Source organism: Perognathus longimembris, chromosome 16 (assembly GCF_023159225.1).
Source record: "Perognathus longimembris pacificus isolate PPM17 chromosome 16, ASM2315922v1, whole genome shotgun sequence".
Classification (NCBI taxonomy): domain Eukaryota; kingdom Metazoa; phylum Chordata; class Mammalia; order Rodentia; family Heteromyidae; genus Perognathus; species Perognathus longimembris.
In genome coordinates this window covers 14,947,730-14,975,050 of record NC_063176.1, presented here as the reverse complement: position 1 = coordinate 14,975,050, position 27,321 = coordinate 14,947,730, and the positions used below count along the sequence as shown (strand labels likewise).

At 38.9% G+C, this 27,321-nt stretch overlaps 1 protein-coding gene across 4 annotated transcripts in view; it reads left to right on the top strand.

The window, feature by feature from the left end:
* Positions 1-25,938, top strand: part of Gucy1a1 (guanylate cyclase 1 soluble subunit alpha 1) — a 61,468-nt gene extending 35,530 nt beyond the window's left edge. For all 4 annotated transcript variants that reach the window (XM_048364019.1, XM_048364018.1, XM_048364021.1 and 1 more), the window contains exons 3-9: positions 1,024-1,085; positions 4,511-4,569; positions 6,617-7,326; positions 11,283-11,768; positions 15,172-15,315; positions 18,886-19,040; positions 25,324-25,938. In XM_048364019.1, coding sequence (XP_048219976.1) covers positions 1,024-1,085; positions 4,511-4,569; positions 6,617-7,326; positions 11,283-11,768; positions 15,172-15,315; positions 18,886-19,040; positions 25,324-25,528 — 1,821 coding nt within the window. In that variant the 3' untranslated portion in view covers positions 25,529-25,938. The remainder of the gene's footprint in view (positions 1-1,023; positions 1,086-4,510; positions 4,570-6,616; positions 7,327-11,282; positions 11,769-15,171; positions 15,316-18,885; positions 19,041-25,323) is intronic.
* Positions 25,939-27,321: the final 1,383 nt, after the last annotated feature.

Sequence of the window (27,321 nt, the reverse complement as noted above, 5' to 3'; positions counted from 1 at the left end):
TTTAATGGAACACCATTGCTTTTCCTGACTATTGAAAGCTGAACAAAACAGTCATTCAGACATTAAGGAAAAATGAATTTCCCAACTTGGAAAGTAGTCAGAAGACTCTTCATTCCCTCTTAGAACATTACCAAAAAAAGATTTACACACATGTGCACACAAACATACACACATGGTAAGTATCATTTTTATATAAATGAAAACATATGAGATCATGCCTTATTAATGTTTTGCTTTCTACTTACCACGGATTTTGAGACAAAGGAATGTTAAGTGAGATTAATAGATAGGGAACTTGTAATTGTTAAGTATGGAGGTTTATGTAAGGTTATCTTGCAGAACAGGAAATACTCAGAAACCAGTTCAAAAGAAGCAAAGTGTTATTTGAGAAAGATCATTGGCTTGAAGAAAGCAAATCAGTACTTATTAAGAAAAACCCAAGACTAGATTTAAAATAAAGATCATCTGATTTGGTGACAGGGTTGACTTAATGGATCTTGGAAAGGAAGAGGTAGTGGTAACTGTAGGATTTCCAGGCTAGAATATAGAAATTTGTAGTTAAGGGTACTTAAGTCATTGGGTGACTAGGGGTTAGGCTATGTGAGAAACGGCAATTTGCCTGGCTTGAGCTATGCTGAATTTGATTCATACAACGGAAACATCTTAACCATAAGAACTGACATCCCAAAGTCCTATGCGCCAGAAGACCCAGCATTTCAAATTAGAGTTGTCTGTTGGAATCTGCTTCAACTGTTTTGTGGCTTTCAATGAGAGGAAGTCCAGGGACAAAGCCTGTGAGGTACCATGTAATCAACTCAAATTAATTCGAGCCCATTGTTTCTTCCCAAGATGGAAAACTACACAGAAAACGAGTCTCCGTTTCTAAAGGAGAACTCAATCACACTTGCCATTGTTGAGAAAAAACATTTCTCATATTACGTCTTCACAATAAAGTTCTAAAATATTCATATTCAAATATACTCTTATATGGAAATATTCAAAACCTTTCTATTTTGTTTCCAGTTTGAACGGCTGAACCTTGCACTCCAGAGAACACTAGCAAAGCATAAAATAAAAGAAAGCAGGTATGTTAAACCCGTTTTGATAACTGACATTGGTAAAAACAAACAAACAAACAGGTCACTGGTGGTCAGTTACACTGCCCTTTCTCACTCCATTTTGGAAGGACAGAAACTGAAATGAGTATTCCATATGCTACTGATTTGAAATTAAGTGCATTTACTTTACATATTTTATGGAAGACTAAACGCGGGTTCATGGAAAATGTTAGGGATTCTATAAGAGTGAGAAGGTAGAGCTGAGCTTTAAGCTTGTCCATGAGTTTGTTCAGCCTCTGAGTTTTGAACCCAGTCACTATACACTGCTGCTTTGCCGGTTGCATCAAGCTTATTTATCATTATTATTTTTTATTCATATTTATTATTTTAAGTAGTTGCACAAAGGGGCTTCAATCTAACACGCCAGTCAGGTGATCAACATCATCCCTTTCATCTTTCTCTCCCATCTTTCCCAATCTCACTCATCATCTCAATGTATCTGCTTCCATTTTCACCTTGTACATTGATTTTTTTCTTCCTCTCTTCATTATCTTCCCCTCCCCCAACAGCATATGCTCCAGCTTCCTGGTATTCTTTTTGTTATGTAAGTTAGTTCTTTAAGGAGTCACACCATGGGAATTCTCCCTTGCATGTACCATAGTTTGTTTAATATTTGTCCATGTATGCAAATGTTCCTTTTCTTCCCTACTGAGGTCTAACCTATTCAACAGCTGACTAGACACAAATCCCCCCAAATTAGAACTGATTTCTTTTCTGAAGAATATTGCTAGAATCCAAGGAAAGTGCCAACAGAGACTCCCTCCCAACACCTGTACCTCTCTGTGGGGAGCTTGCAGCTACCTGGTCAGGAAAAGGGGCTGAGAGAGGAGGACTCTGGGATTGTGGAAGACCCTAATCCTTAGATAAGCAATCCAGTATTCTCATGACTGGTTTGGTTGCTTGGTGAATATCAATTTTTTTGTATTATTACTTCTTACTGGTTATTCTGTACTTCTATTTTTTTGTTGTTTTATAATTTCCTCTAAAGAGTTTCTACAAAACTTAATGTAAGATGACATTTTGAAAAGACCTGATTGTATGGTGAATTTTTCAAATATAACTTGGCATCTTTACTCTTTGATGGTGGATTATTTGATTGGCTAACAACTCAATTTCCTAAAATTTAAAAAAAAATAGTTAATTTTGTGAATGATAGACTATATATTTGCATCTACATCTGTAGACTAGAACAGTAAAATACTGCAAATCATTACCACTATTTGTGTATTTTCATATTGAATTTTATTTATTTTTAAAATTATCTTCAAGTAATTGTACACTGAGGTTTCTATTCAACGTGTCAGTTTGTAAGTACAGTATATCTATATAAATTCTCCCCTCATCTCCCCAGACAAATGGAGTAGAGGAATAGGGTTGAGAGTAATTAAGGAGAACAGCGTATCTTATAAATCTATTCATCTGGCTCCTTTTCATGAGTAGATAATCTGCCCTGGGGACTATCTGTGCTGGATTTTCCTTCCTGACAAACTGGCCCCAGACTTGCAGGCAGGAGAACCAATTGGAGAAGGGGGTGTGGCCAGAGCTGGGGAGTGGCCAGAGTGGGGAGTGTGAGCTGAAGTCTGACAGAAGCTTTGCTTACAGGACTGATAGTAAAAGCCTTCCAGATCCCACTGGCCTTATTTCTCAGCAGGGCTGATAAGATAGCTACAAGTCACTCTTGCTGAGCTACTGGGCCTGGCTGCTTCTGTCCTTGGCAGCCAGTTCACTCAGCGTTTATTCTCAGAGCTTTGTGTTCTGGAATGTTCCCACAGCTACATACAGATATGCAGTAAGGGTGTTTCTCAGTGTGTAGCTCTTAAAGGAATCTCAAAACCTAATCAGTTTGGAAGTCTTGGGAAACAAACAACAACGAACTCTTGCCACTTTCCCAATTTCTTAAGGAGGGGATAATACTGGTTATTTAGCATTATAGTGTGTGTGTGTGTGTGTGTGTGTGTGTGTGTGTGAGAGAGAGAGAGAGAGAGAGAGAGAGAGAGCATTTACAAATTACACACAAGTGCTCATGCCTTCCTGTGTTTTCCGAAGGCAAGGGCAAGAAACTGAGTTTGCTCTCCACTCCGTGCTGTTTAGAACAACTTACTAAGCTCTGCTTATTCTCTTATCGTGGGTGTTAGGGAAGGGCAACCTTAGACTGAAGAAATTTGCTCTTGAAAAAGAATAGAAGTTGCTTAAATTAGAGGAAAAAGAAACTCTAAAGTTTTATTAATATGGATAAGTATCTCACAAAGGATCTGAGGATCTCTGAGATCCAAACTACAAAAAATATCATTTAGTTACCTTCAGCACACTTACGGAACATATGTATGCCTTGTGTTTTTTTCTTGTTTTTTTTTTTTTGTTTTCTTTTCCTTTTGTCTTATTTGTTCGTTTATTTGTCTTTGGGAGGGTAAGGAGGAACAGAAAAGGTGAGACAAAGGGGAACTATACAACTTATGGATGGCAATGAATGAGGAGGGGAGGGAAGACAGCGTTCCAAAAGAAATGTACTATGTGAACAAGCTCAGTGATATATTAATGAACATATTTCTTTGACTATGAACTTTCATACAAGACTAAAGATAAAAGCTGGAGGCAATGATATCTGAGAGGTAAATATAAAGTCCTAAACTTCTATAAAAGCAAAAATTACTGTATTTGCTTAGGGAAAAATGTGTTTTAAATTTGACTTGCAAGTTAAATTACATTATGCAGAATTTTTTTCGTAGTTGGATGATCTGACCCTTAGGATTTGAGGATTTATTGCCATGCTCTTTTTTTTTTTTTTTTTTTCTTGGCCAGTCCTGGGCCTTGGACTCAGGGCCTGAGCACTGTCCCTGGCTCCTTCCCGCTCAAGGCTAGCACTCTGCCACTTGAGCCACAGCGCCGCTTCTGGCCGTTTTCTGTATATGTGGTGCTGGGGAATCGAACCTAGGGCCTCGTGTATCCGAGGCAGGCACTCTTGCCACTAGGCTATATCCCCAGCCCCTGCCATGCTCTTTTATTTTAAAAAAAAATTCGGTGCTGGGAATGGAACCCTGGGCCTCTACCAGTGAGATAAATACTTTAAAATGGAGCTATCTACCCAGCCCCACCAACCTCCTGAGCATTTCACTCTCCTATTTCCATCCCAAAGAGGTTCCCTTTAGTCTAGGCTTCAGTAAAGTAAACCTCAAAGGCAAATATGCCTTTCTAATAATGACTATACACCATTTATCTATTGGATCTTTCCACATTGTTTTGGATTGAACAAATCATCATGTCTTTCCTTTATAATTACTGGTCAAGATTTGCCTCTACAAAACTAGTAAAAAGCATTGCTATATATTAAATATGATCTGAATTTTTATCATTCCTTTATCAGTTTATAATTAAAGATATTGGATTATTTTTAGGAAACCCTTGGAAAGAGAAGACTTTGAAAAGACAATAGCTGAACAGGCAATTGTAGCAGGTAATCAAATTTTTTAATATGTGTGGCTAGAAAATATATCCCATGCCTGTAGAACTAATATTCTCTTACTTACTAGTGACTACCAGTATGAATTGTTCAACATATGTATTATGTAAATGTAAAGAGTAACTTTATTTTTATACTACATATTTTTGTGTGACCTCAAACATTTCCTCTTTGAATCATTGTTTTTTCTGCTAAGAAGTAGATAAGCCTGAATGGGAATCTGACTTAACAGATATTCACAGGCTTTGGTGTTGAGCCTAAGTGTTCCTCATTCAGACATGCAAAATTCTGCTCAACAAGATAAAAGATGGTTTTGAAAGGTTGAACACAACTATGGGAAAAACAGTTAGCAGTGTTCTCACATTAATAATTACCTTGAGAGAAAAATTAGGTGAGTGGCTTGGCTGTGCCCATATTTTAAATGTCTGGGCACATGAACCAAGAGGCCATATACTTTTAGAATTATAACAAATCAGCTGTTTCTGGCTCATTTCTATAATCTGGGCTGCTTAGGACGTTGAGATCTAAGGATTGTGTTTTTATGCTAGCCCCAGCAGGAAAGTTTGTGAGACTCTTATCTTGAATTAACCACCCAAATCCAGAAGTGGAGTGTAGTTCAAATGGTAGAATATCATCCTTGAGTGCAAAAGCTCAGGGACAGTGTTCCAGACTCTCAGACCAAGTCCAAGTATTGGCAGGAGAAAAAAAAAGATTATAACAATAACAATGGCTGAGTTATATTGAGATCTTCCAAATCTCTATATATTAAAATACTATCCTTGAGGATTGTATTATTTTCCCCTATATTATAACTAAAAATATGTATCCAGAGTGTAAAGAAAAACAAGAACTTTGGAACCAAAGGTTCCAAGTGCAAGCCTGTAATCCTAGCTACACAGGAGGCAGAGATCAAAGACTTCAGTTCTAAGTCAGCCCTGGTATAAAAGTTTCAGAGACTCTTTCACCCAGTGGCTGGGTGTAGCAGCATGTACCTGTTATCTCAGCTATGGGGCAAGCACAGTGGCTAGAAACAATTGCACTCCTGCCATGTCTAATAGCATGAGGAAGCACAAGGAGGGTTAGAGCCTAGCTGTCCCAGGCATAAAACAAGGCCTTATTTTAAGATTAACCAGTACCAAAAAAGTGGCTGATTAGCAGGCTCAAGGTCATGAGTTCAATTACACATACACACATGCCAGAGAGAGAGAGAAAGAGAGAGAGAGACAGAGACAGAGACAGAGACAGTCTGTAGAATGCAAATAATACATTTTAAGCCAATATTCACACAGGTAAAATGAAATAGTAATAACTTATTTTGCTCGGAAAAAAAATAGCAAACTTGGTAATCATCTCTAAACACAATAGAGTTTTGGAAGCATTGGTTTTGAATTAATTCCAGCAGGTGAAGCAGACACTTCCAGACTCTGATAAGAGAGGAGGACCCTCATGAAGATGTTTTGTCTTGGTTGTTAAAAGAATGACAGTGGAAAGCTTTGGTGTTAATTTTGGAATTTTAAGTATTCTTTGCTAGTTAAGTTTAAGAAAGATAGTAAAGAAAAGCAGTACGTTGTACTCAGTCATCTTTTAAAATTAACTATGTAGTTTGTTGGATGCTGGTAGCTCATGTCTATAATCTACTACTCAGGAGTTTGAGACCCAGCGGATCATGGTTCAAAGCTAGCACTAGCAGAAATGTTACTAACCAGCAAAAAAAACCCAACAGGCTGGATGGAGGTTGGGCTCAAGTAGTAGAGTGCCAGCCACTAGCAAGAAAGCCAAATGAAAATGAGAAGTCCTGAGTTCAAGCTCTTATAGTGGCATATACACCAAAAAGTTACTGCTTGAAGATTTTTATTCAACATTATCAGAATTTTAGCAGCTTGTCTTTGTTGGTAACTTAACTATATTGGCATTGGATTGGGTTGGAACTCTTCTTTAAATAAATAGCAAGCAAGTCTCAATAACGCACCTGAGAATAGGCGAGCAGCACGGTGCTCCCAGATGGCTTGTCTGACTTGTGGGGGTATGCGCTACCTTCCAGGGGTTCCAGTGGAAGCCATCAGAGTTTCTCTGGGAGAAGAGCTTTTCAAGCTGTGCTATGAGGAGGACCAGCACATCCTGGGCGTGGTGGGCGGAACCCTGAAGGACTTTCTGAACAGCTTCAGCACCCTTCTGAAGCAAAGCAGCCACTGCCACGATGTGGAGAAGGGGAGCGGGCTGGAAGACGCATCCATCCTCTGCCTGGAGAAAGATCACGAGTTTTTAAATGTTTACTATTTCTTCCCCAAGAGGATCACATCTCTGATTCTCCCAGGCATCATCAAGGCTGCTGCCCACATATTGTACGAAAGCGAAGTGGACGTCTCCCTCACGCCTCCTTGCTTCCGAAGCGACTGCACAGAGTTCGTCAACCAACCCTATCTGCTGTACTCTGTCCATGTGAAGAGCATCAAGCCATCCCTGTCTCCAGGCAAACCCCAGTCCTCACTGGTGATCCCCACATCACTGTTCTGCAAGACATTCCCATTCCACTTCATGTTTGACCGGGACCTGACCATCCTTCAACTCGGGAATGGCATCAGAAGGCTACTCAACAAGAGAGACCTGCAAGGAAAGCCAAACTTTGAGGAATACTTTGAAATTCTGACTCCCAAAATCAACCAAACCTTTAGCGGGATCATGACAATGTTGAACATGCAGTTTGTCATACGAGTGAGAAGGTGGGACAACTCTATGAAGAAATCTTCCAGGGTAAGGAAAGTAAAACGTTATCTCTAATGCAAGATATATTGTTCCATTGCTAACGACCTGAAATCAATTGTAACAATATATGTATAAATCAGGTCAAATTCTTTGATGTTTAAAACAATTCTAGAAGGGCTGATTCTGACCAAGGTATACTGCATTGGTAAATTGAAATGTTGAATTGAAAGTCCTTTGTATAGCTACTTAAAAGTAATTAATAATAATAATAATAATAATAATAAACCACCTCTAACATATTTTTTAGACTGGAATAGTGATAAGACAAGATCATTCCTCCATTTGCTTGCTTATTTATGTAGCTGATTACTTCACAAATATTTAGTGAAGGCAGTTGCCTTTTAAAAATCCTAATGCATTATAACTAAATTAGATAAATGCTTATATGAAAAACTTCTCAATTAGTTTCAAATAGCTTACTTGGTTTGAATAATAAAAAGGATTGCTTTATAATAAACAAATGAAAGCTGCATATTGAAGGAAATAGCTAAATGGAATTTTAGTCTGTATTAATTGCTATAGATTGGGGGTGGTAAGCATGTTGTTATTTCATGGTAGAGAAATTTGGCAATCATTATTCACCAGTGTATTGATAACAAAGCTAAGAGAGAAACCTTAGAAACGTGTGACCACAACAAAAGTAGAGTTTATTCTGAGAACAAAAATGTTAAATGTCCTAGCAGAGTGTGATAGTGAATCCTGTAATCCCAGCCACTCAGAAATCAGAGATATGAGAATCACAGCCCAAGGCCTTTGATGACAACTTGAGATCCTATCTAGGAAGAACATTTGTAAAACAACAAAACAGGAGTGTGTCTTAATGTTACAATGGTAGCCTAGCAAGTTCAATACCCAGAGTTCAATTCACTCCCCCGCAAGAAGAAAAGAGCTTTATCATTATTTTTATGACAAAAATGTTCTGAATATTTTAAAATGATTAATAATGAATGTTATTCATTTCAACAAAATGGCAAAAACATGAGCTTTCACAACTACTCCTGTCACTAAGTTATGCATTTTAATCCTCCTTTAATCCTGGTTTATTTTTCTGTTCCTGTTTTGGGGTCAGCTGTTGACTAGGTGCTTAAAGAAAAATTGATATAGGGACAGGGCCTCTCCATTTAAGGCTCAAAGAAATCAATTATAAAATCACTCTGGAAAACAGCTCTGTGGGCCATTCAGCACAAAGAAATGAAACTATGAAGTTGGATATAGATCTATTTCCATTTTTATGGAGGCTGTGTGGGATGCCATTTTCTTTTTCTTTTTTCTTTTCTTATTTTTATTATAAAGAGGGGTTGCAGTTACATAAGTCAGGTAATAAGTAATAAGTACCTCTTCCCTCATTTTCTCCCAGTTTTTCCCTTCCACCTCTGCCACAAGTTGTACAGTTCATTTTCACCATAGTGTCTACTGAGTATCACTTGCTTTTTTCACCCTTTGTCCCATCATTTTTTTACCTCCCCATTACCCTCCACAAAACATACAAACTTACAAACAAGACAAAGGGAGAAAACAGAAAGAGCAACAAAGGGAAAATAAAACCAAAACAACCTTGTTCGAGCACTCTGAAACCACTTCTGGGCATTTATATAATAGACCACAAACATGACCACACTAAAGCTACCAGCACAACCATGTTCATTGCAGCATTGTTTACCATTGCCAACATATAGGATCAACGCAAATGTCCCTCAGTGGATGAAAAGGGTCAAGAAAATGTGATATCAATCTATCAATCAATCTACCTACCTACCTATCTAACTATCTAGATACAATGGAATTCTACTCTTCCATCAAAAAGTATGCTATTGTATCATTTATAAGGAAATGGGAAGACTTGGAAAAAATTAAGTAAAGAAAGTCAGACCCAAGGAACATAGGTTATATAGTTCCCCTCATTTGTTGTAACTAGAATGTTCCTATAAATCTACAAGTAAACATAATGGCAAATAAGAGACTAAAAAAAATCCACTTAGATATGATAAATTATACATGACTCTAGACAAAAGGACCAAAGGAAGATATTATTAGGAGAGGATCACAAAGACTCACTAGCTATGTGCATGTAACCATACAAAATAATGTTTATCAAAATGAACCCTAAGAAATGTAAACAACAGGTTTTTGGTTATTTTCCTTTTTGTTTTTATTTTCTCCATTGTTCCTGTTTTTGTTTTCTGTACCTTTTGTCTTGTAAGTATCTGTTTGGGGGAGGGTTTAGGTGAGCACAGAAATTGTGAGACAAAGTTGAACAATCGCAATAGTGATGCTCAATAGACACTATGTTGAAAATGGACTTTATAACTTGTGAGGGGCTTCGGAAACAAAAGCTGGGAGAAAATAAGGGAAGAGGTGACACTGTTCAAAAAGAAATGTACTCATTACGTGACTTACATAACTGTAAACCTTCTGTACATCACCTTTACAATAATAATAGTAAAAGAAAAAAAACCCTCAGCCCTGTTTCCGGTTCTTGGAGTTAATTTCTATAAATACCATTTTACATAAGTATTGTGCCTTTGTAACAGGATGCAATTTTCAAAGTCCTGTTCTATTTTATTTAACCACTCTCCTATATATGGACTTTCCCCCCCCACAAATTGGTTTAAATGGATGGTTGATATTCAGCTTGACTGTTGGTTAGCTGTTTGGATAGTGCTCTGCCACGTTAGCCACACCTTCACCATGCTTTTTGTTTTGGAGATGGAGTCTTATGGATCTCAGCCTTCTGGGTAGCTAGGATTACATGCATGAAAAATGGTCACCTGGCCATGATTGGTTTTGCTTTATAGCTATAATGAACACATATGTATGCACTGTTCTCACAACTGTCACTAAATCTTCTGACCAGGATGAGCCCTTGAACCCTCGTGGCTGTCAAGCCCCCTGGGTATATCGTTCTTAGCCAGCTGGTTTGTTCATTTGTTGACTAGATGCTTAAGATAAAATTGACATAAGGCCTCTCCAGTCAAGGCCTATGAAGTCCATTGTAAAATGACTTCTGAAAGACAGGTCTGTGGGCCTCTCAGCACAAAGAAATAAGACAAAAACAAAACACAACACCAAAAAGAAAAAAGAAAACTCTTCCACAAATACTAGGGCAAATATTCAGAAGCTTTTTACTTTCCACATGTGCCAGAGGAGAAGAAGGGAAAAGAAAAGAAACTTATAAAATAGAGGTCAGAAGAAGAAAAGAGACAATAGCTAGAAAAGCAGATAGAAGATAGGGTAAGAAGGTGGGAAAATGGGCAAAAGAATGAGAGGGAAGGAAGGAACAAAAGTAAAGAGAACAGAAGGGAAGAAAGGGAGAAAGGAGAGAAAGATCAGGAAAGAGAGAAACAGAGAGAGATAAGGAAGATAAAAAGAGAAGGAGGGAGGGAAGGAGGGAGAGAGGGAAGAGAAAAAGATAAAGAAAGTGTAAGGAAAAGGAGGGAAGCTAACAGAGTGCTGGTGTCTCACACTTGTTATCCTAGCTACTCAGGAATCTGAGCTCTGAGTATCACAGTTCTAAGCCAGCCTGAAAAGAAAAGTTCATGAGACTCTTGTTTCCATTTCACCACTTATTTCTAATTAACCCAAAATGCTAGAAGTGGAGCAGGGATCAACTGCTAGAGCACTAGCCTTGAGCAAAAAAGTGCAAGGACAGTGCCAGGCCTTGATTTCAAGCCCCAAAGATTGCTATGTGTGATCCTTGAAGCAAGATGTTTGCATTCATTACAAATAATAATTTCTGCCTAGAGTATGTTCGAATATATTCTTTAAATGTCTGCATGCATATTGAAACTTATAGCAAGTTGAAACAGTTAAAAACAAAAACGGTCTTCTCTAGCAGGTTGGAAAAAGTATAAGACAGGGCCACTGTCTCTAACTCCTTCTCCTATCTGAGAAAGTTGTCAGGAATTTGCCAAATCCACAGCAGTTGGTTTTCCTTTGCCTTACAGGTTATGGATCTCAAAGGCCAAATGATTTACATTGTTGAATCCAGTGCTATTTTGTTCTTGGGGTCACCCTGTGTGGACAGATTAGAAGATTTCACAGGGCGTGGCCTCTACCTGTCTGACATCCCAATTCACAATGCACTGAGAGATGTGGTCTTGATAGGAGAGCAAGCTCGAGCTCAGGATGGCCTGAAGAAGAGGCTGGGGAAACTGAAAGCCACTCTTGAGCACGCCCACCACGCCCTGGAGGAGGAGAAGAAAAAGACAGTAGATCTGCTCTGCTCCATCTTTCCCTGTGAGGTGGCTCAACAACTGTGGCAAGGACAAGTTGTGCAAGCCAAGAAGTTCAGTAATGTCACCATGCTCTTCTCGGACATTGTGGGGTTCACGGCCATCTGCTCCCAGTGCTCACCTCTGCAAGTCATCACGATGCTCAATGAGCTGTATACTCGCTTTGACCAGCAGTGTGGAGAGCTGGATGTCTACAAGGTAGGAGAGGGCAGAGCAATAACCATTTTATAGGCAAAAGTCACTGGAAAAAAGCACTGTGCTCTGACCCTGCATTGCAATATAAATGAAAAGCATTTTCTGCTGGGTTACTCCAGCTATATCCGGGTAACAGGCATTGTGCACTAATTATGTGGGTGTTCTCCAGCCAGAAATAGCTCTGAATCTGTTCTGAAACACAGTTAATTGTTTCAGGAAAGGACTGTTTCATTACCTTCTCCAAGAATGAGGATAGAATGGAGGGAAGATAGAGTGAATAAAGAGTCAGGAAAATGTAGTGTTTAACAGTCAATGGATCAGCCATTCTAATGTCGTAACTGAGTTGGATTATTAAGCACCAATACTTAAAGGGAAGTACTTTATTTTCTGAATCTTTAAAAATAAGTAAGAATGACTATTATAAAACCTTTTTTTCAAGTAAATTCTATGCTGAGTTTACATGATAAAGTTTATAGCCAGTTAACAGAAATCAAAATCACCTACTTGAACCATTTTTATAGCTTTGCCCAGGGCAGAGACAAATTTGAATTCTTTCCATTACTTTTCTTGTTTTGTAAACTGAGTAAGTGCAATTACCTTTCTAGAACAGAGAAAGCAATAATCCCTCACAGAGTTTATATGTGTGAATGACACACTCTGTCCTGTGTTTCACAAACAGGATTGTTGTAAAGATTGTGGTAGATAATACACTGTGGATCATGCATCCAAGACTTAGCAGCTGGATCTTGCTAGACCCTGAGATAATGTAGGAACTCTATACCTCAATCAGTGTATAAGTTATCTCTTCTTTGAATGTGGCAGTTGTTAGGAGGAAAGCTAATGGAGACATTTTAAGTTCTACCTCTTTTAAAATTAAGTTTCCAGCTGAATGCGCATGGTTCAAACCTGTAATTCTAACTACGCAGGAGCCTGAGATCTGAGAATCATGGATCAAAGCCAAACGGGGCAGACAAATCTGAGAGAATGATTTCCAATTTACCAGCAAAAATCTGGCAATGGGTAGTTCAAGTTGTAGACTTCCAGATTTGATCAGTAAGGCCAAGGGAGCATGTGAGGCCCCGAGTTCAAGCTCTAGTACTGGCACCAAGGGTGAAAAATTGGTTTTTTACAATTGTAAGTCATTTTGCCTTGTTATATAGGTCATGGTATTAACTACATGGCACTCATCTTATTGGTCTGATTTAAATCATCAGCTTAATTTGTCACATAGCAGTCTTGTACTCCAGAGTTTAGCCCAAATGAAATAAATAAATTATTGAGGAGGAAACACATATAATTTATGTTTTGCTTCATTGTACTTGCTAAAATCAAAACCTTCTCTTTTTGAAATCTCTAACAGGAAATTCCAGACAGAGCTATGATTTCCTTGGGGAGAAGAAAAAAGAAATCGCTGTGTAATTGTAGATAAAATAATTGGCTTTAGTTAGGTTAAGTGTTATGGCCTCCTGTGGAACTTACTTTGTTTATTTGCAGTTGTCTTTTTTTTTTTTTTTTTTTTTTGGTCTCTTGAGAATGTCTCCTCTCAGAATTATAAGAAGGAAATTACTTTTTTTCCCCTTTATTGGAAACTGCTGTGATTGCTGAAGGAGAAACAGCCTTCTTATACTTTCAAATTCCCTATTAAGAATTTTGAAACTTCCCCCTCCTACAAGGATGAAGTTCTAGAGCTCTCTGACTAATCCAGCTACACCTAGATGGACAGTACATCTCTTTTCCACCCAGAACTCCCACTTTCAGACTCATTCCAAATTCATACCAAAAATACCTGGAGATAGCTGAAAGTACATAAGGAAGGGCCTTGATTATAGATTTTAATTTACACACACACACACACACACACACACACACACACACACACACACAATGTATATAACCATAAGTGGACTGATGAAGGTAATGGGGTTGAAGGAACCATGGGTCTTATTTCTTCCAGGATCTGATTGTCTCAGGTTTTGTTTGATTTCATTTTCTTCCTTTCAGTATTTTGAATGTTACCTTATTATTTGATTGGCTAGCATGAATGGACAAAGTATGCAGGAGGGTAGCTCCATCTGGCTCTGTGACAGAAGCCCTATTCTATTCAAGCAGGTACAATTACAAGAACAGAGAAAATAAATGCTAGCTCCAAGTAGTTTTCATGGTAGGACTTCTCCTAAATAGTGATGTATTCAGATGAGTACATCTTATGAATTCATTGCTGGAAGAAATGGATTGCTGCCTGTTTATTTATTATTAGGTACAAGAAGAACAAGAATGAAATTTGCATAAAAATAGTTCATTTCATATTTAAAACAGGTTAAGAGTCAAAAGAAATGCAAAGGTTTAAAGATGTTAGCTCTTTACAAAACGTGGTTCAATAGAGCTTCCTTAAACGGGATGACTTAGGACTGAGGTAAAGCCTCAGGGAAAAGCAAATTGGTTATTAGACAAAAGAAGAGCTATGGGGGTAGGTTTGGTTTGTTTGAGGGGTAACAGGAAGATCGTGACAGTGGAACAACATGAGCAAGAAGCAAATTTAGATCAAGTCAGAAATTAAGGGGAAGGCAGACCCTTTGAGACTTTGTAAGATCCTTGGCATTTCCTCTGAGTTAATGGGCTATCATTGCAAATCATTACTGAAGGTTTGTTCATCCTACCTTGCTTATTTTTATTCCTTTCTCACTCTCATCTCTTCATAATGGTATCCTATAATAGACAAGATCCAAAAAGTTACAATATGTATCTGGAGAAGAAAAATGAAATTGCCTCAGAAGGAGAAGATTTATTCATAGATTTAAATTAACACATAGCTCTCTGTTGCCAGTATCACATATGGATTAAATTAAAAATGGCCTGTAACAATAAGGACAATTTGTATAATAATTTGATATCCAACAGCCTTCCAAGCTGTTCCTTTCCTCTCCTGATTTAATTTTATTTGTCTTTGCAAGTAATATCTATATAGATACATAATATCTACATACATACATATACTCTGATGACATTATTCTTACACTTATATGTTATTTATTGAGGAGATGATTTCGTGCCAAACAGTTTTTCTGGTGGGTAAGTGATCCTAATATCTTAAAAATTTTATTACAAATCCTAAATTCATCATTCTATCATCTACAAAACCTATTTTATATCATTACAAAGAAGAGGATATTGACATGCTGAGCCAGTGGCAAGTGTAAGGAGGCCACTTGAAGTTGTGTTCACCGGGCTGTGCTGCATTGGGTAGTCATGGAAGGAGAGGGTACACCTGGTGGCATTCTTGAAAAGGGAAGCCACTGCTAAAAATATCAGATGTTCCCTGTGGTTCCCGCTGTGTGGTTCTTGATTTCTACAAAGTGATTTTTTCCTGAGCTTTATTCAGACGATGTCCAATACACCACATGTCCAGGTGGAGACCATTGGGGATGCATATTGTGTCGCTGGGGGATTACACAGAGAGAGTGACACCCATGCCATCCAGATCGCCCTCATGGCCCTGAAGATGATGGAGCTCTCCGATGAAGTCATGTCTCCCCATGGAGAGCCTATTAAGGTAAGCAGTCTCGGAGATATCATTAGAACAAAAATTTATTAGTGAAGTATTGAGGCACTGGATTATTGGTTGTAATTTAGCTGTAGAGAACAAAATCCTCTGTAACTTGTTTAAGCAGAAAGAAATTTCCTCTAGCCTACCTAATGACCTAAGGAAGAGTGACATGACTGGAGAAGCAATTGGTAACCTGGGCTTTCGGGGGGAAAAAATGTCTCCAGCAGTCACCCTGCAGGATACCTTTCCCTATGGTCTAGAAGCTGACTGCCTCATTGGCAAGGTCAGGAAAGACACCAGGCTCAGAAAGCTGCTACTCTGAATCAGCAAGATAGAAATCCTACATTAGAGACCATCCCAAGATATGGGCCTGAAAAATGGACTCTCTACTAAGCACTTTATAAAAACCCCAGAAGTTCACTTACCCATGGAAGCAAAAATATATATGTTCACAACAAAGAAAAGCTAGTCTTCCAAATTCCATGCTAGTGCCTCTGTTCCATCAAATCTAAATGCATCTAGAAGGCTCCAGTCAGTATATTTTCTTCACTTCTGGTAGAGGACTTTATGTTATTATAGATGTTGACTATGAATCCACCAGGTCCATAACATAGCAAAAGTTTTATATTAGCTATATTCACTAAATAATGCTGTAAAATGATCATAAATAATAAAATGAACCTGCTAGGTACTGATTTAATAGAATACGAGTGAATTACATGGACTTTCCCCACTGCCAAAGAATCTTCCCTTAATTACTATAGAATGATCTCTGACCGATGCCCTTCAGAAATGGAAGAAACGTAGAATCCTATTTGGAAAGTTATGACATTCAGAAAGTAGAATAAAATGTATATAATCATTTCAAGTTTAGCACTGGCATTCCCTAACAGAAGCCATATTTTGGAGCTATCTTGTCTATTTTCTAAACCAACTGTGTAATATACTTCTCCAAATTTAGTGGTATGAAACCACAAACCTCTTATTAATGCATTATTCTTAGCATCAGGAATTTGGATAAATTATAGGGGTGCTAGATCCAAAATATGTTGCATCTTAGCTGGGGAAATCCAAGTATTTGAAGGAACCTGTAACAGCTGGGATCGCTTCAATCTGCACTGGACACGGACACGTTCCAAGATGGCCACCTCTCTCAGTTGTCGAGTTCTTTGGTGAGGATGAGCAGGAAGCCTGGACTCTGCTGCTGCTTTCACCTCAAGGCTACAAGATGAAGCAAGGCATTCTCATAGTCCCGCTTCTTACCTGGGGACTTACCTCCCAGGGAATAAGATAGGGTAAAGCTGCATAGTCTTTTATGATCTGACCTTGGCCAGTACTGATCATTGATCACAGCTATTGTAAATCTGGACAGAAGAAAAAAATGGCTTAGACTCCGTATCTAAAGGAGGAGTGTGAAATCACTGGCAAGTGTATTTAAAAGTATCACAACATCTCACTTCCCCAGACTTCATTTCTATAATTGCATTTGTAAACCAGGAGAATTAGCTTCCTTTTTTTCTGAGAGAATTCAGAACCACAAAGTAAACATATCCAGGCTATTAGCAATGAGACCAGCTAATTCCCCACAAATTAACGCTATACTGAAGAGGTGTGCATAGGGGAGGAAGAAATAATGACGTGATCACTGTTATTTTTGAAAAGGTGTTTCTATTTAATTTTTCACTGGGAGAAGTATTTATTGCTAGTTTTAGAGATGATATCAGAGTAATAACAGGCTAGCTTTGGTGATGTGTAAGTTGAGACACTATCACTTTTTATGTGCCCTGGGAAATTGCTGAGGGAGTTAGGAGCAACTGGTGAAACCTTTCAGAGGCAGAATGGAAGGCATACAGAGCATCAGGAAAGCAAGGATGCATACGGGACGTGAAGACAAGTATAACCCTTTATTTTATAAAGAAGGTAAAGACATAGAAAGACATGTTGGGACATACTAGTAGAATATGTCTTTGACTATACATCTCCTAACGTAAAATGTATTATGGAACTCTTGCAGAATTCATGGCATGACATCTTGAAAACATCACTCTGGGATGTTTCTAGCAGAAATATCTGAATTCATGGAATCAGCAGTAAAATTAATCAGAACTGGCATCCGATATTTCTAAATTACATGTAAGCTACACAGACTATGAACTGTGTTCAAAATGCACATATCCAAGAAAACTTAAATGCAGATTTGGAAAATAATGAACAGGATACCTGATTGTCATTTACAATATAAAACCTTGCTGTGTGTGGCAGTACTTCCTCTCAAATAATCAAGAACTAAGATGTGTTAGACAATCTCTTGAAAATATTTCATATCAGTGCCTCATCCTCTACCCAGGCATAATGAAGTTTTATTACATGGGTGTAATTATCATCATTGGAATCAACAACTTCATTTTTCTTTTTCTCTGCCACGTGTGTGTGTGTGTGTGTGTGTGTGTGTGTGTGTGTGTGTGTGTGTGTGTGTGCTGGTTCTGGGGTTTGAACTCAGGGCCTAGATGCTGTTTCTGAACTTGTGTGCTATGAGACTAGCACTCTACCACTTGAGCCACAGCTCCACTTTTGGCTTTATTTTTCCTGATTAATTGGAGATAAGAGTCTCACAGATTTTCCTCCCCTGGCTGGCTACAAACCTCCATCCTCAGATCTCAGCCTCCTGAGTAACTGGGATTATAGGCATGAGCCACTTGGGCCCAGATTAAAAATTATTATAAGTCAAAACCTCTTTCAAGTTGGGTGCTGGCGAGCTTTACACCTTACATATTAGCTGGTGAAGAGGCAGCCACTGGGAGGATCACAGTTTAAGGCCCAGTCCTAAGAAAATGTTAAAGACCCTTTCTCCCGAGCCATTAGTTGGGTCCAGTGGCATGCATCTATCATTCCAAGCTCCATGGATGCTGAGATTGGGACAATCATAGTTACAGGCCAGCATGAGCAAAAGGGTTTGCAAGGCCCCATGTAAACAGGAGCGGTGAAACACCGCTGTCAGCCCAGCTCCCTCCTAAGGAGGGAAGTGGAGATAGGAGGATAACAACCAGCCTTGGCAAACATGTCAGACTATTTCAAAATACTCAGAACAGAAAGGGCTAGAAGTGCAGCTGGAGTAGCAGCGATACACCTGCCTAGCAAGCAAGCAGCTCCGAGTGCCAACCCCAGCACTGCCAAAATTAAGTCTTTTGAAAACGGTTTATTTTTTTGTCTTCTTTTTCTTTTTCCTTTTCTGTGTTCTTTTTGGTGCTAGTGCTGCATCTTCGAAATCAGAGCCTCATAATCTCACTCCACTCTCTTCTTCCCCTCCCTCCCCCCAAGCTGGCCCTTCACTACTTCAGCTACTACTCCCATTCTAGCTGTTTGGTAGTTAATTGGAGACCAGTGGATTCATCTGCCCAGGCTGGCTTCAAACTGCAAACCTCACATCCCAGCCTTCTTTGTAGCAATGATTATAGTAGTACTGAGCATTTGAGATGCTTGCACCTGGCTTTTTTTTTTAAGCATTCAGATAGGAGTTTCACAAATGGGAAGAGATTTTCTAGAGACATGCAGCAATCTGTTCTTTTCTGTTTTCAGATGCGAATTGGACTGCATTCTGGATCCGTTTTTGCAGGAGTTGTTGGAGTTAAAATGCCTCGTTACTGCCTTTTTGGAAACAATGTCACTCTGGCTAACAAATTTGAGTCCTGCAGTGTACCAAGGAAAATCAACGTCAGTCCAACAACCTACAGGTACAAACTACATTAAACACTTGGAACACATTTTTATTTACACACAAAACTGCATTAACCACTTGACACACATTTTTATTTATACGCAGTTGTTGTTTTTCCCTACTGGTTTGTTGGTTTTCCTTAACTCTCTTTGACTTAGGTAATCTTATAAGAAAATGTAAAGCTGTTGCCTTTTATCATCCTCAAAACAACCAGTCTTAGCCACTTGCTAGTAAGTAGCTCACACCTGTAATCCCAGCTACTCAGAGGAAGCTGAGAACCGAGGATAGAGATTTAATGCCAGCCCAAGCAAGAAAGTCCATGAGACTCTTATGTCCAATAAACATCTCAGAAAAAGCCAGAAGTGACACTGTACCTCAAGTGGTAGAACACCAGCTTTGAGCAAAAGAAGCTTAGGGACAGTGCTGTGACTTAGATTTCAAGACCCAAGACTGGGGGAAAAAAGTAATTTTTAAACTACTCATTCACCTTAGGAAAACGATGTTTCTCAGTCATTATTTTTTGCTTTTTTATTGGGTCAGTACTGGAACCTGAACTCAGAGCCTGGGTGCTATTCCTTAGCTTTTTCCCACAAGAGCGTTGCTGTATCACTAGAGCAACAGCTCCACTTCCAGCACTTTGGTTCTTTATTGAATATAAAACCCTCGTGGATTTTCCTACCTTGACTTGCTTCAAATATCAATCCTCAGACCTTAGCCTCCAAGGTAGCTAGGATTACAGGCATGAGCCACCAGCATCTAGTTCCAGTAATACTTTTCAACAGGCTTCACTTTTTCCTTTGTGATTCTTCATTAAAAAGCACTTATTAGCTAGCATTGTGGCTCACACCTGAAATCCTAACTACTAAGGAGGCTGAGATGGGATCACAGTTTGAAGCCAGCCCAGGCATGAAAGCCCATGAGATTCTGATCTCCAACTAGCAACCAAAATGCTTGAAGTGGAACTGTGGTTTTGGTGGAAGAGAACATGTCTCTAGCCCAAAACCTCAGGGAGAGCACTCAGGCCCCTGAATTGGAGCCCTACCTGGGACCACCGCTACCAAAAAATAAATAAATAAAAATAAAGCTTTATAAACGCTATCAGTTTATCAGTGAGCATTTGATATGTGATATTAACTAATGTACTATGGTACAATTCTAGCAGTAACAACCCAGAGGTAGTAAATTGTTAACACAATTTATGGGACGTATTACCAATAAAACTGTCATTGTTCAGATACCCAGCCACATGTCTAGGGTGGACAAGATACCAGTACTCTAGCCAACTCAACTCTCAGCATATTGGAATATTCCCATGGACTCTTCAAGTCAAAGAATTATGTACATTGATTCCCAGAACTCTGACAAGTACTATACATACTTACAGTTTAATTCTAAAGAACATAAATCAGGACTAGCCACCTGAAACATGAAGTCTGGAGGGTCCCAAATGCCTGGAACTGAGCATCATTTCAAAGCTTTCTCTCCTCCCCATGGTCAGGCTGGCTCAGAATCCCAGCCTTCCAATTACCTGGTTGATAGCTCTGGACTCTTGATCCCATTCTGAGTCATGTCATTACTTCAGAACCAGGTAGGATCCAAAGGGCTTATGAAAAATAAGGATATTCTTCAGAAAATCCCCAGGATTTTAAAAGTGCACTTGCTATTAACCACAAGGGCTAGTCAACTCCCTACTATTGGATGCTAGGGGAAAACTTACTAGGGAAAACCATTTAGGTCACTAAATATTTTCAGAATGTGCTGACTTATGGACTGACAGCAGATGTTGGCAGAGTAGGAGACTACTGCATCATCTAGAATGAAGAAGACCTCTGTTTTCCTCTCTCCTATGTACTATAACCTTAAAAGCTGCCATCATGAGGTCACCTGGCTTGCTGTAACCAGAAGGTGAGTTCTTTCATATAGGAGGAAATTATTCTGTACTAAAACTTTGTCACCTGCTGGGCATGACCGCTCATGCCACTAATCATAGCTCTTCAGAAATCTGAGATGTGAGATCACGGTTCCAAGCTAGCCCAAGAAGAAATGTTTGTGAGATACTTATCTCTAATTAATCACCAAAAATGCCACAAGTGAAGTTGTAGCTCAAGTGGAAAAGCACTGTGGCTCAGCAAAACAGCTCAGTGACAGTGCCTAGCCCCAACGTTCAAGTGCCAGGATGGAAAAAATAAGAAGAGCTCTGTATCATAGCTAACTCACACTAAGGACATTATCTTTCCTATTCAGGGTAACTCTTTTGTTGTGTTCTTTGGTTGTTTTTTTTTTTGGTGATACTAGGGTTTGAACTTGGGGCCTAGTACTTGTCTGATGGGTGCTCCAACATATTGTCATATATACCAACCCTTTTTGCTTTAGTTATTTTTCAGATAGGGTCCTGTGTTTTTGCTTGAAGCCAGCCCAAACTGCAATCCTACTACATGTAGCCTCCTGAGTAGCTGGAATTACCAATGTGAACCTCTAAGCCTAATCAGAGAGAAGCCCTGGAACTCCAGCACTGCTTCATGTCTAACCCAGACTAGGGTGATGACCTTTCCTCTTATTGCTCCAAAGCACAGCAGTTTGAGTAGAGCTGCCCGCTGCCATGCTGTGAGAGGAAGCGGGCAGCGACCACAGGGCAGAGGCGCTGGCTTCCACTCTGCCACACGGGTCAGCTGCCCTGTTCTTGCTGCAATAGAGTCTTGCTTTTCTTGTTACTTTCTTAATAACTTTGCTGCCTAAAAAGAACTTTTGTCTCCAGGATCAGTTTCTCTTAGAATTCCAACATACTCCTATCCTTGAAAACATGGAAAGTGCTTTATTTTCACGTCAACTATCACCTGGGATTTCTACTGCTTTATGTAACAGAGCTCAAAGTATGTGCCTACACTCATGGTTTTGGTTTCCCCACTTCTCTTTGACTCTCTCCATCAGTGCTTATCCTTTACGCCTCACTGGATGGAGTCGTTGGCACAGCAGGGAAGCGGCATGTACCTCCCTAACATCCTGGTCCATTCTCTCCTTATCTTCTTCTCCATCTCCATCGCAGTCATACTTGCAGGGGCTTGGAAAGCAGTCAGTACATTCTTCTTGAGATTGGCGGATTCCAACAGCCCTACCTTGCTGGCAATGGATCCAAAGCCTCATGAATCTGGGCACGGCTCTCACACCAAGTGTTTTGATGCCACGTCCACATGCTCTCCTCTTTTCCATGACTGAACTCTCTCACTGTCTTGTTTGTGCTCCTTGCCCAACACGTGTTTTAGTGTTGTCTTGTCAGTGCTCTAGCACAGTTTCTCTTTTAACTTTCACAAGTTATGGTTGATGCGGTTAGGGACAGGTTCAGATACCAGTAAGGCAGAGCCAGAAGATCACTGTAGTCGAAGAGTCAGGGCCAGCCTGAGCAGTGAGGAAAAAGTCCATGTAAAACTTAACCATTCCCTTTAAAGGGAATCTTAATGAACCTCACCTTGTTTTAAACCTTTAGCCCATTCCATAATTCTTCACCAAACTACAGACTCATACACCCCATTCCAGCTCTCCTCATCACTGATGAGTAAATGGTACATTAAAAGTAAATTGGCTAAAGCCAGGTATGGTGGCTTATGCCTGTAATCCAAGCTACTCAGCCTGGAATCTGTGGATTGTAGTTCGAAGCCAGCCAGAGAGAAAAAAAGTCCTTCTGAGATGCTTATCTCCAGTTAACCAATCAAAAATTGCAAGTGGACCTGTGGTTCAAGTGGTAAAGTGCGAACCTTGAGCACAAAGAGGCTCAGGGCAGCACCCAGGCTCTGAGTTCAAGCCCCACAACCAACACCAAAAAGTTCACTTGGTTAAATGATTTTCTGCAAACCCCTCCAGTTAAGCTTTTTGAGTCAACTTGAAATGATGACACACCTCACTTAGAAGTAAGAATCTAAACATAAGCTAAAAATAATAGCTATGTAATACGACCTTTTGTCCCACTTTGGACATGCCAGATCTTGTGTTCTCTTCTAATTTGTAGGAACAGCAGAGACCTTATAGTCTCTGCAGACAGGCAGGATCCCAGCTATGCAGACAGGAAGAAGTGTGCTGGGCTTGTCCAGCTGTTTCTCTCAACTTCACCAATAATACATGGCGTATTTGCTTACCTGAAAGGAGAAAAGCCACAGAGAAGGCAGAAATGCAGTTCTCACTCACATCCCTTCAGTTGGAAATTCAAATCCAGAGAAAAATAGGTGCCCAGGTGGGTGCTGGTGTCTCATGCCTGTAATCCTAGCAATGAAGGAGGCTGAGATCTGAGGAGCTCAGTTCAAAGATAGCCAGGGCAGAAAAGTCCATGAGCTTCTTATCTCCAATTAACCACCAGAAAACCAGAAGTTGTTCTGTGGCTGAAAGTTGTAGAGCGCTAGCCTTGAGTGAAAGAGCTCAGAGACAGCAACCCTCAGGCCTTGTGTTCAAGGCCCACAACTGACAAAAAAAATACTCATATTCAACATATGCACATTCTTTTATGATAGTCTTTGAATATAAGTGTGTGTGTGTGTGTGTCTTTGTGCACACCCATCCTAGGGCCTGACCACTGTCCCTGAGCATTTTTTGCCTAAGGCCAGCACTCTATCCAGTGAGCCACAACTCCACTTGCCTTCCTGGAATGGTTTCAAACTGTGATCCTCATTTCTCACCCTCCTGAGTTTACTAGGATTACAGGTGTGAGCCACCAATGCTTGGCTAGTGGTTGTGTGTGTGTGTGTTTGTGTTGTGTGTGTGTTTAAGCATGAACTATATATGGAGTTCATGTGGGACTAGTACATACATTTTACATATCCCTAACAAAGTGACTTTTCTGGAAAAACAGCTTTGGGGCATGAAATAGTACAGCTCTGATTTGTAACATTTGTCAGTTGCTGTGACTTTAACATGCTCACTTCAACACATCTCATACCACATTCACACAGTGGTCTGTCTTCTAAAAGTCTTGAATGTTTAATAGTGGACCCACAAGCTAGCAGAAGTCACATGTAGCACGTCACTATGGACTCACGCTGTACTTGTTGCATAATGTGTAGTTTTGTTGCAAAGTATAAATAAGCCAGACAATCTTCTACCCATGGCTGGAGTATATTCAAATAATAGGCCTTGTATATACTATAGTCACTCAGCAATGATGGTGATGAAATCATGCTATCTGTTAATTTTATTATGCTATGATACCATATTTATGTATGTACTGATAAAAAATCTTAGTTGACAAATTCTTCACATACTGTATTCTCTCAAAGACTTATTCTTGAGATGTGGATTTCTATCCAATTGGCTTCTTCAGTACATAGAATAACATCACAGTACAGAATCTAGTTCTATATCATTTGTCTCTTTCATTCAGACATGACCCCATAGACTAGTAAACAGTGGACCATGAGCAGGCTGAACAAAAATCATAAAGGACATTTCTATAGAAGTAATTATTATAAGCTTATTAACTTTGCCTTTAATAAAAAATAGGGAAACAGAAGAGCCAATAATGTAATCATTAAGGTAAGAATTTACAATGAGCTTAACATAATGGGAAAGTCATAGTAACAAATAAGAGACAAGTTGGTTAGAGAGAACCTTTCAAGAAGACAAATGTTCCACATGCGTACCAAATAGTACACAGAGAACTAATACATCTAAATGAAGCTCATTTGCATCCTAGTAATCTGGAATATATAAAAATTTTATTAAAATACTCAGAACTTATTTTCATATCATGTTTAATTCCTTGTAAAAGGAAAAAATCTTTTTATAGCTCCCTGTCCTTGGTTTGTTCTCTGTTAATTTTGTACAATTAATGAATTAATTAATGGGCAATTTGCATACCATGTTCAATTAAGGAAACCTTTTAAATACTGTTACAATTATGTGTAAGGTTTACTTTGCTATTATTAAACTGTGATCTATTTCTCATTCTATTTTATTCATTTATTTGTGTGTGTGTGTGTGTGTGTGTGTGTGTGTATGCATTTGCACGTGTATGTGTGCTGATCCTGGGGTTCAAACTCAGGTCTGGATGCTGCCGCTAAGGTTTTTTGGCTCAAGACTTAAACCTTATCTTAATTGGACATAAAGTCTCATGAGTTTTCCTGCTAGGGAACATTTGAACCTCTGTCCTCAGATCTCAGCCTCCTGAGTAGCTAGGATTACAGGTGTGAGCCACTCACTGGCTCCTGGTGTCATTGAAATATTTTAATAAAATTCATGTAACCATATTATCTTCTTTTCAAGTTTTCAATCTTCTATGACATCATCAAAGATTAATATCTTTATTTTAATCTTTTCAGATTGCTCAAAGACTGCCCTGGCTTTGTGTTTACTCCTCGGTCGAGGGAAGAGCTTCCACCAAACTTCCCCAGTGAAATTCCTGGAATCTGCTATTTTCTGGATGCTTATCAACAAGAAGGAATGGATTCAAAACTGTCCTTCCACAAGAACAATGCTGAAGATGGCAATGCCAACTTTTTAGGCAAAGCTTCAGGGATAGATTAGTGAGGCAGATGCTTGTGTGTTTGTATTTGGGGTTTGACTCCTGTGAAGATGCAGGGACCTCTGAAAGCACTTTAGGATTCAGAAGGCTAAAGAGCAGTATGAAAACTTCAGGAGCTAAGTCACAATCTACTCTTCTGTGTAACATGACAATAACATAATCACTCAGTACTTCAGCCCTTCTGTTTAAAGAAAACAAACCTCACAGTACAACTTTGGGGGGCATGTTTCTGTTCTATGACAATCACTAACTTCCGGCACCTAAAATTCACACACTTGTACATATACCAGTTAGTTGTCCTCACATGTATAGCGCAATGTAGCCCCCTGCTAGCTTCTGCCTTGGAAAAGCCCCTGATTTTATAGTGTGTTTGTAGCAGTGTCACCTTAATAAAAGCCTTTGAATAGTGACTCCACTCTTGGATACACTAAGATCTTTCAGTCTTTGAACAGTGCATCTGATTGTTATGCTTAATTTAGCTGTTAGCAGATATAACCAAATAAGCTGAGATATTTTTCCTCAGTTACATCTTTCTGTTTCTTGTTTTTTTTTCTTTGTAGAAAACAATTAGGTGTTAGATTACTATATGTTACAAAATTGTTCTTCAGAGTTTCAAGTTAAAAATATTCCCCATTGCACAATATGCCATTCAACAAGAATTTTCTGTGTTTGGACATTCATTATTTTTTATTCTATACTTGGCAAAGGCTGCGTTAATTCATATTACCAATTAAATTTCTAGTAATTTGTTTGCGTATTGTAACAGAAAATATTTAGAATAAAAGAGGCTGTAACCTCTATTAAAATGTGATATTATCCTAATTTAAGTTAGCCAGGAGCAACATGGGATTAATGTGTGCATCTAAGAGATTATAAAATTATAAAATAGTACAGCATTTTCATTCATACAGGCACATGCACACACACACACACACACACACACATACACACACACACACACACACACACTGAGAATAACTTGGATCAAATTCAGCAGACATTACCCATTGCCTTGCGGAGCCATGTGATTTCCATGGGGAAAACTCTTAAGATCAGGAGAGGAAAATAGACTTTTTAAAATAATTTTTGTAGCCCATTTTCTTAAATATTTCTGCTGAACATTTTGGTGTGTGTAATATATTAGAATCAATTTTTATATTATTACATGTATATCTGTGAATTGTTTTTATTCTACTTGAAATACCTTAATGCTGTTTTCTTAGGAGACCACTAGTATTGATTAAGAAAACAAGGCTGAGATTGAATCACAGAAATAACTAATCATTTTTCTGGAGCTTGAACCTTACCACCCTGAACTGGGAATGGAACCCCAGGGTCTCGTGAATACTAAGCAAGTTCCCTACCACAGTGTTGTAATAATGAAGCATGAACTTTTATATTTGCTAATGTCAGTCTAAGTTTTCTGATGAGGTCTAAAGATCAGAGTTTGATTTTTCAAAAAAAGGATTTGATATTTAAGCAGAGATGAACTTAACTGGATACGTAATATCTGTGTGGTTATTATACATAATCATGTAGTCATACCTTGATCAGTGTTAATTAACTAAAAATATCAACTTGAAAGCAAGAAAGGATTATAGTATTTAAATCAGGATCAGCAGAACCATACAGTGTACCTTACTTCTTAGGGTTCTGCAAATAGCTCAGCTGAAAAGTTCGTTAAGGATGTCTACTTGTGCCCAGGCTTGTCTGTGGTGACATTGGAAACAAAGTTATCCCTAATTGGCCTTTATATAGCAGAAGCATTATTGTAAATAGTGCAATGATTACCGTT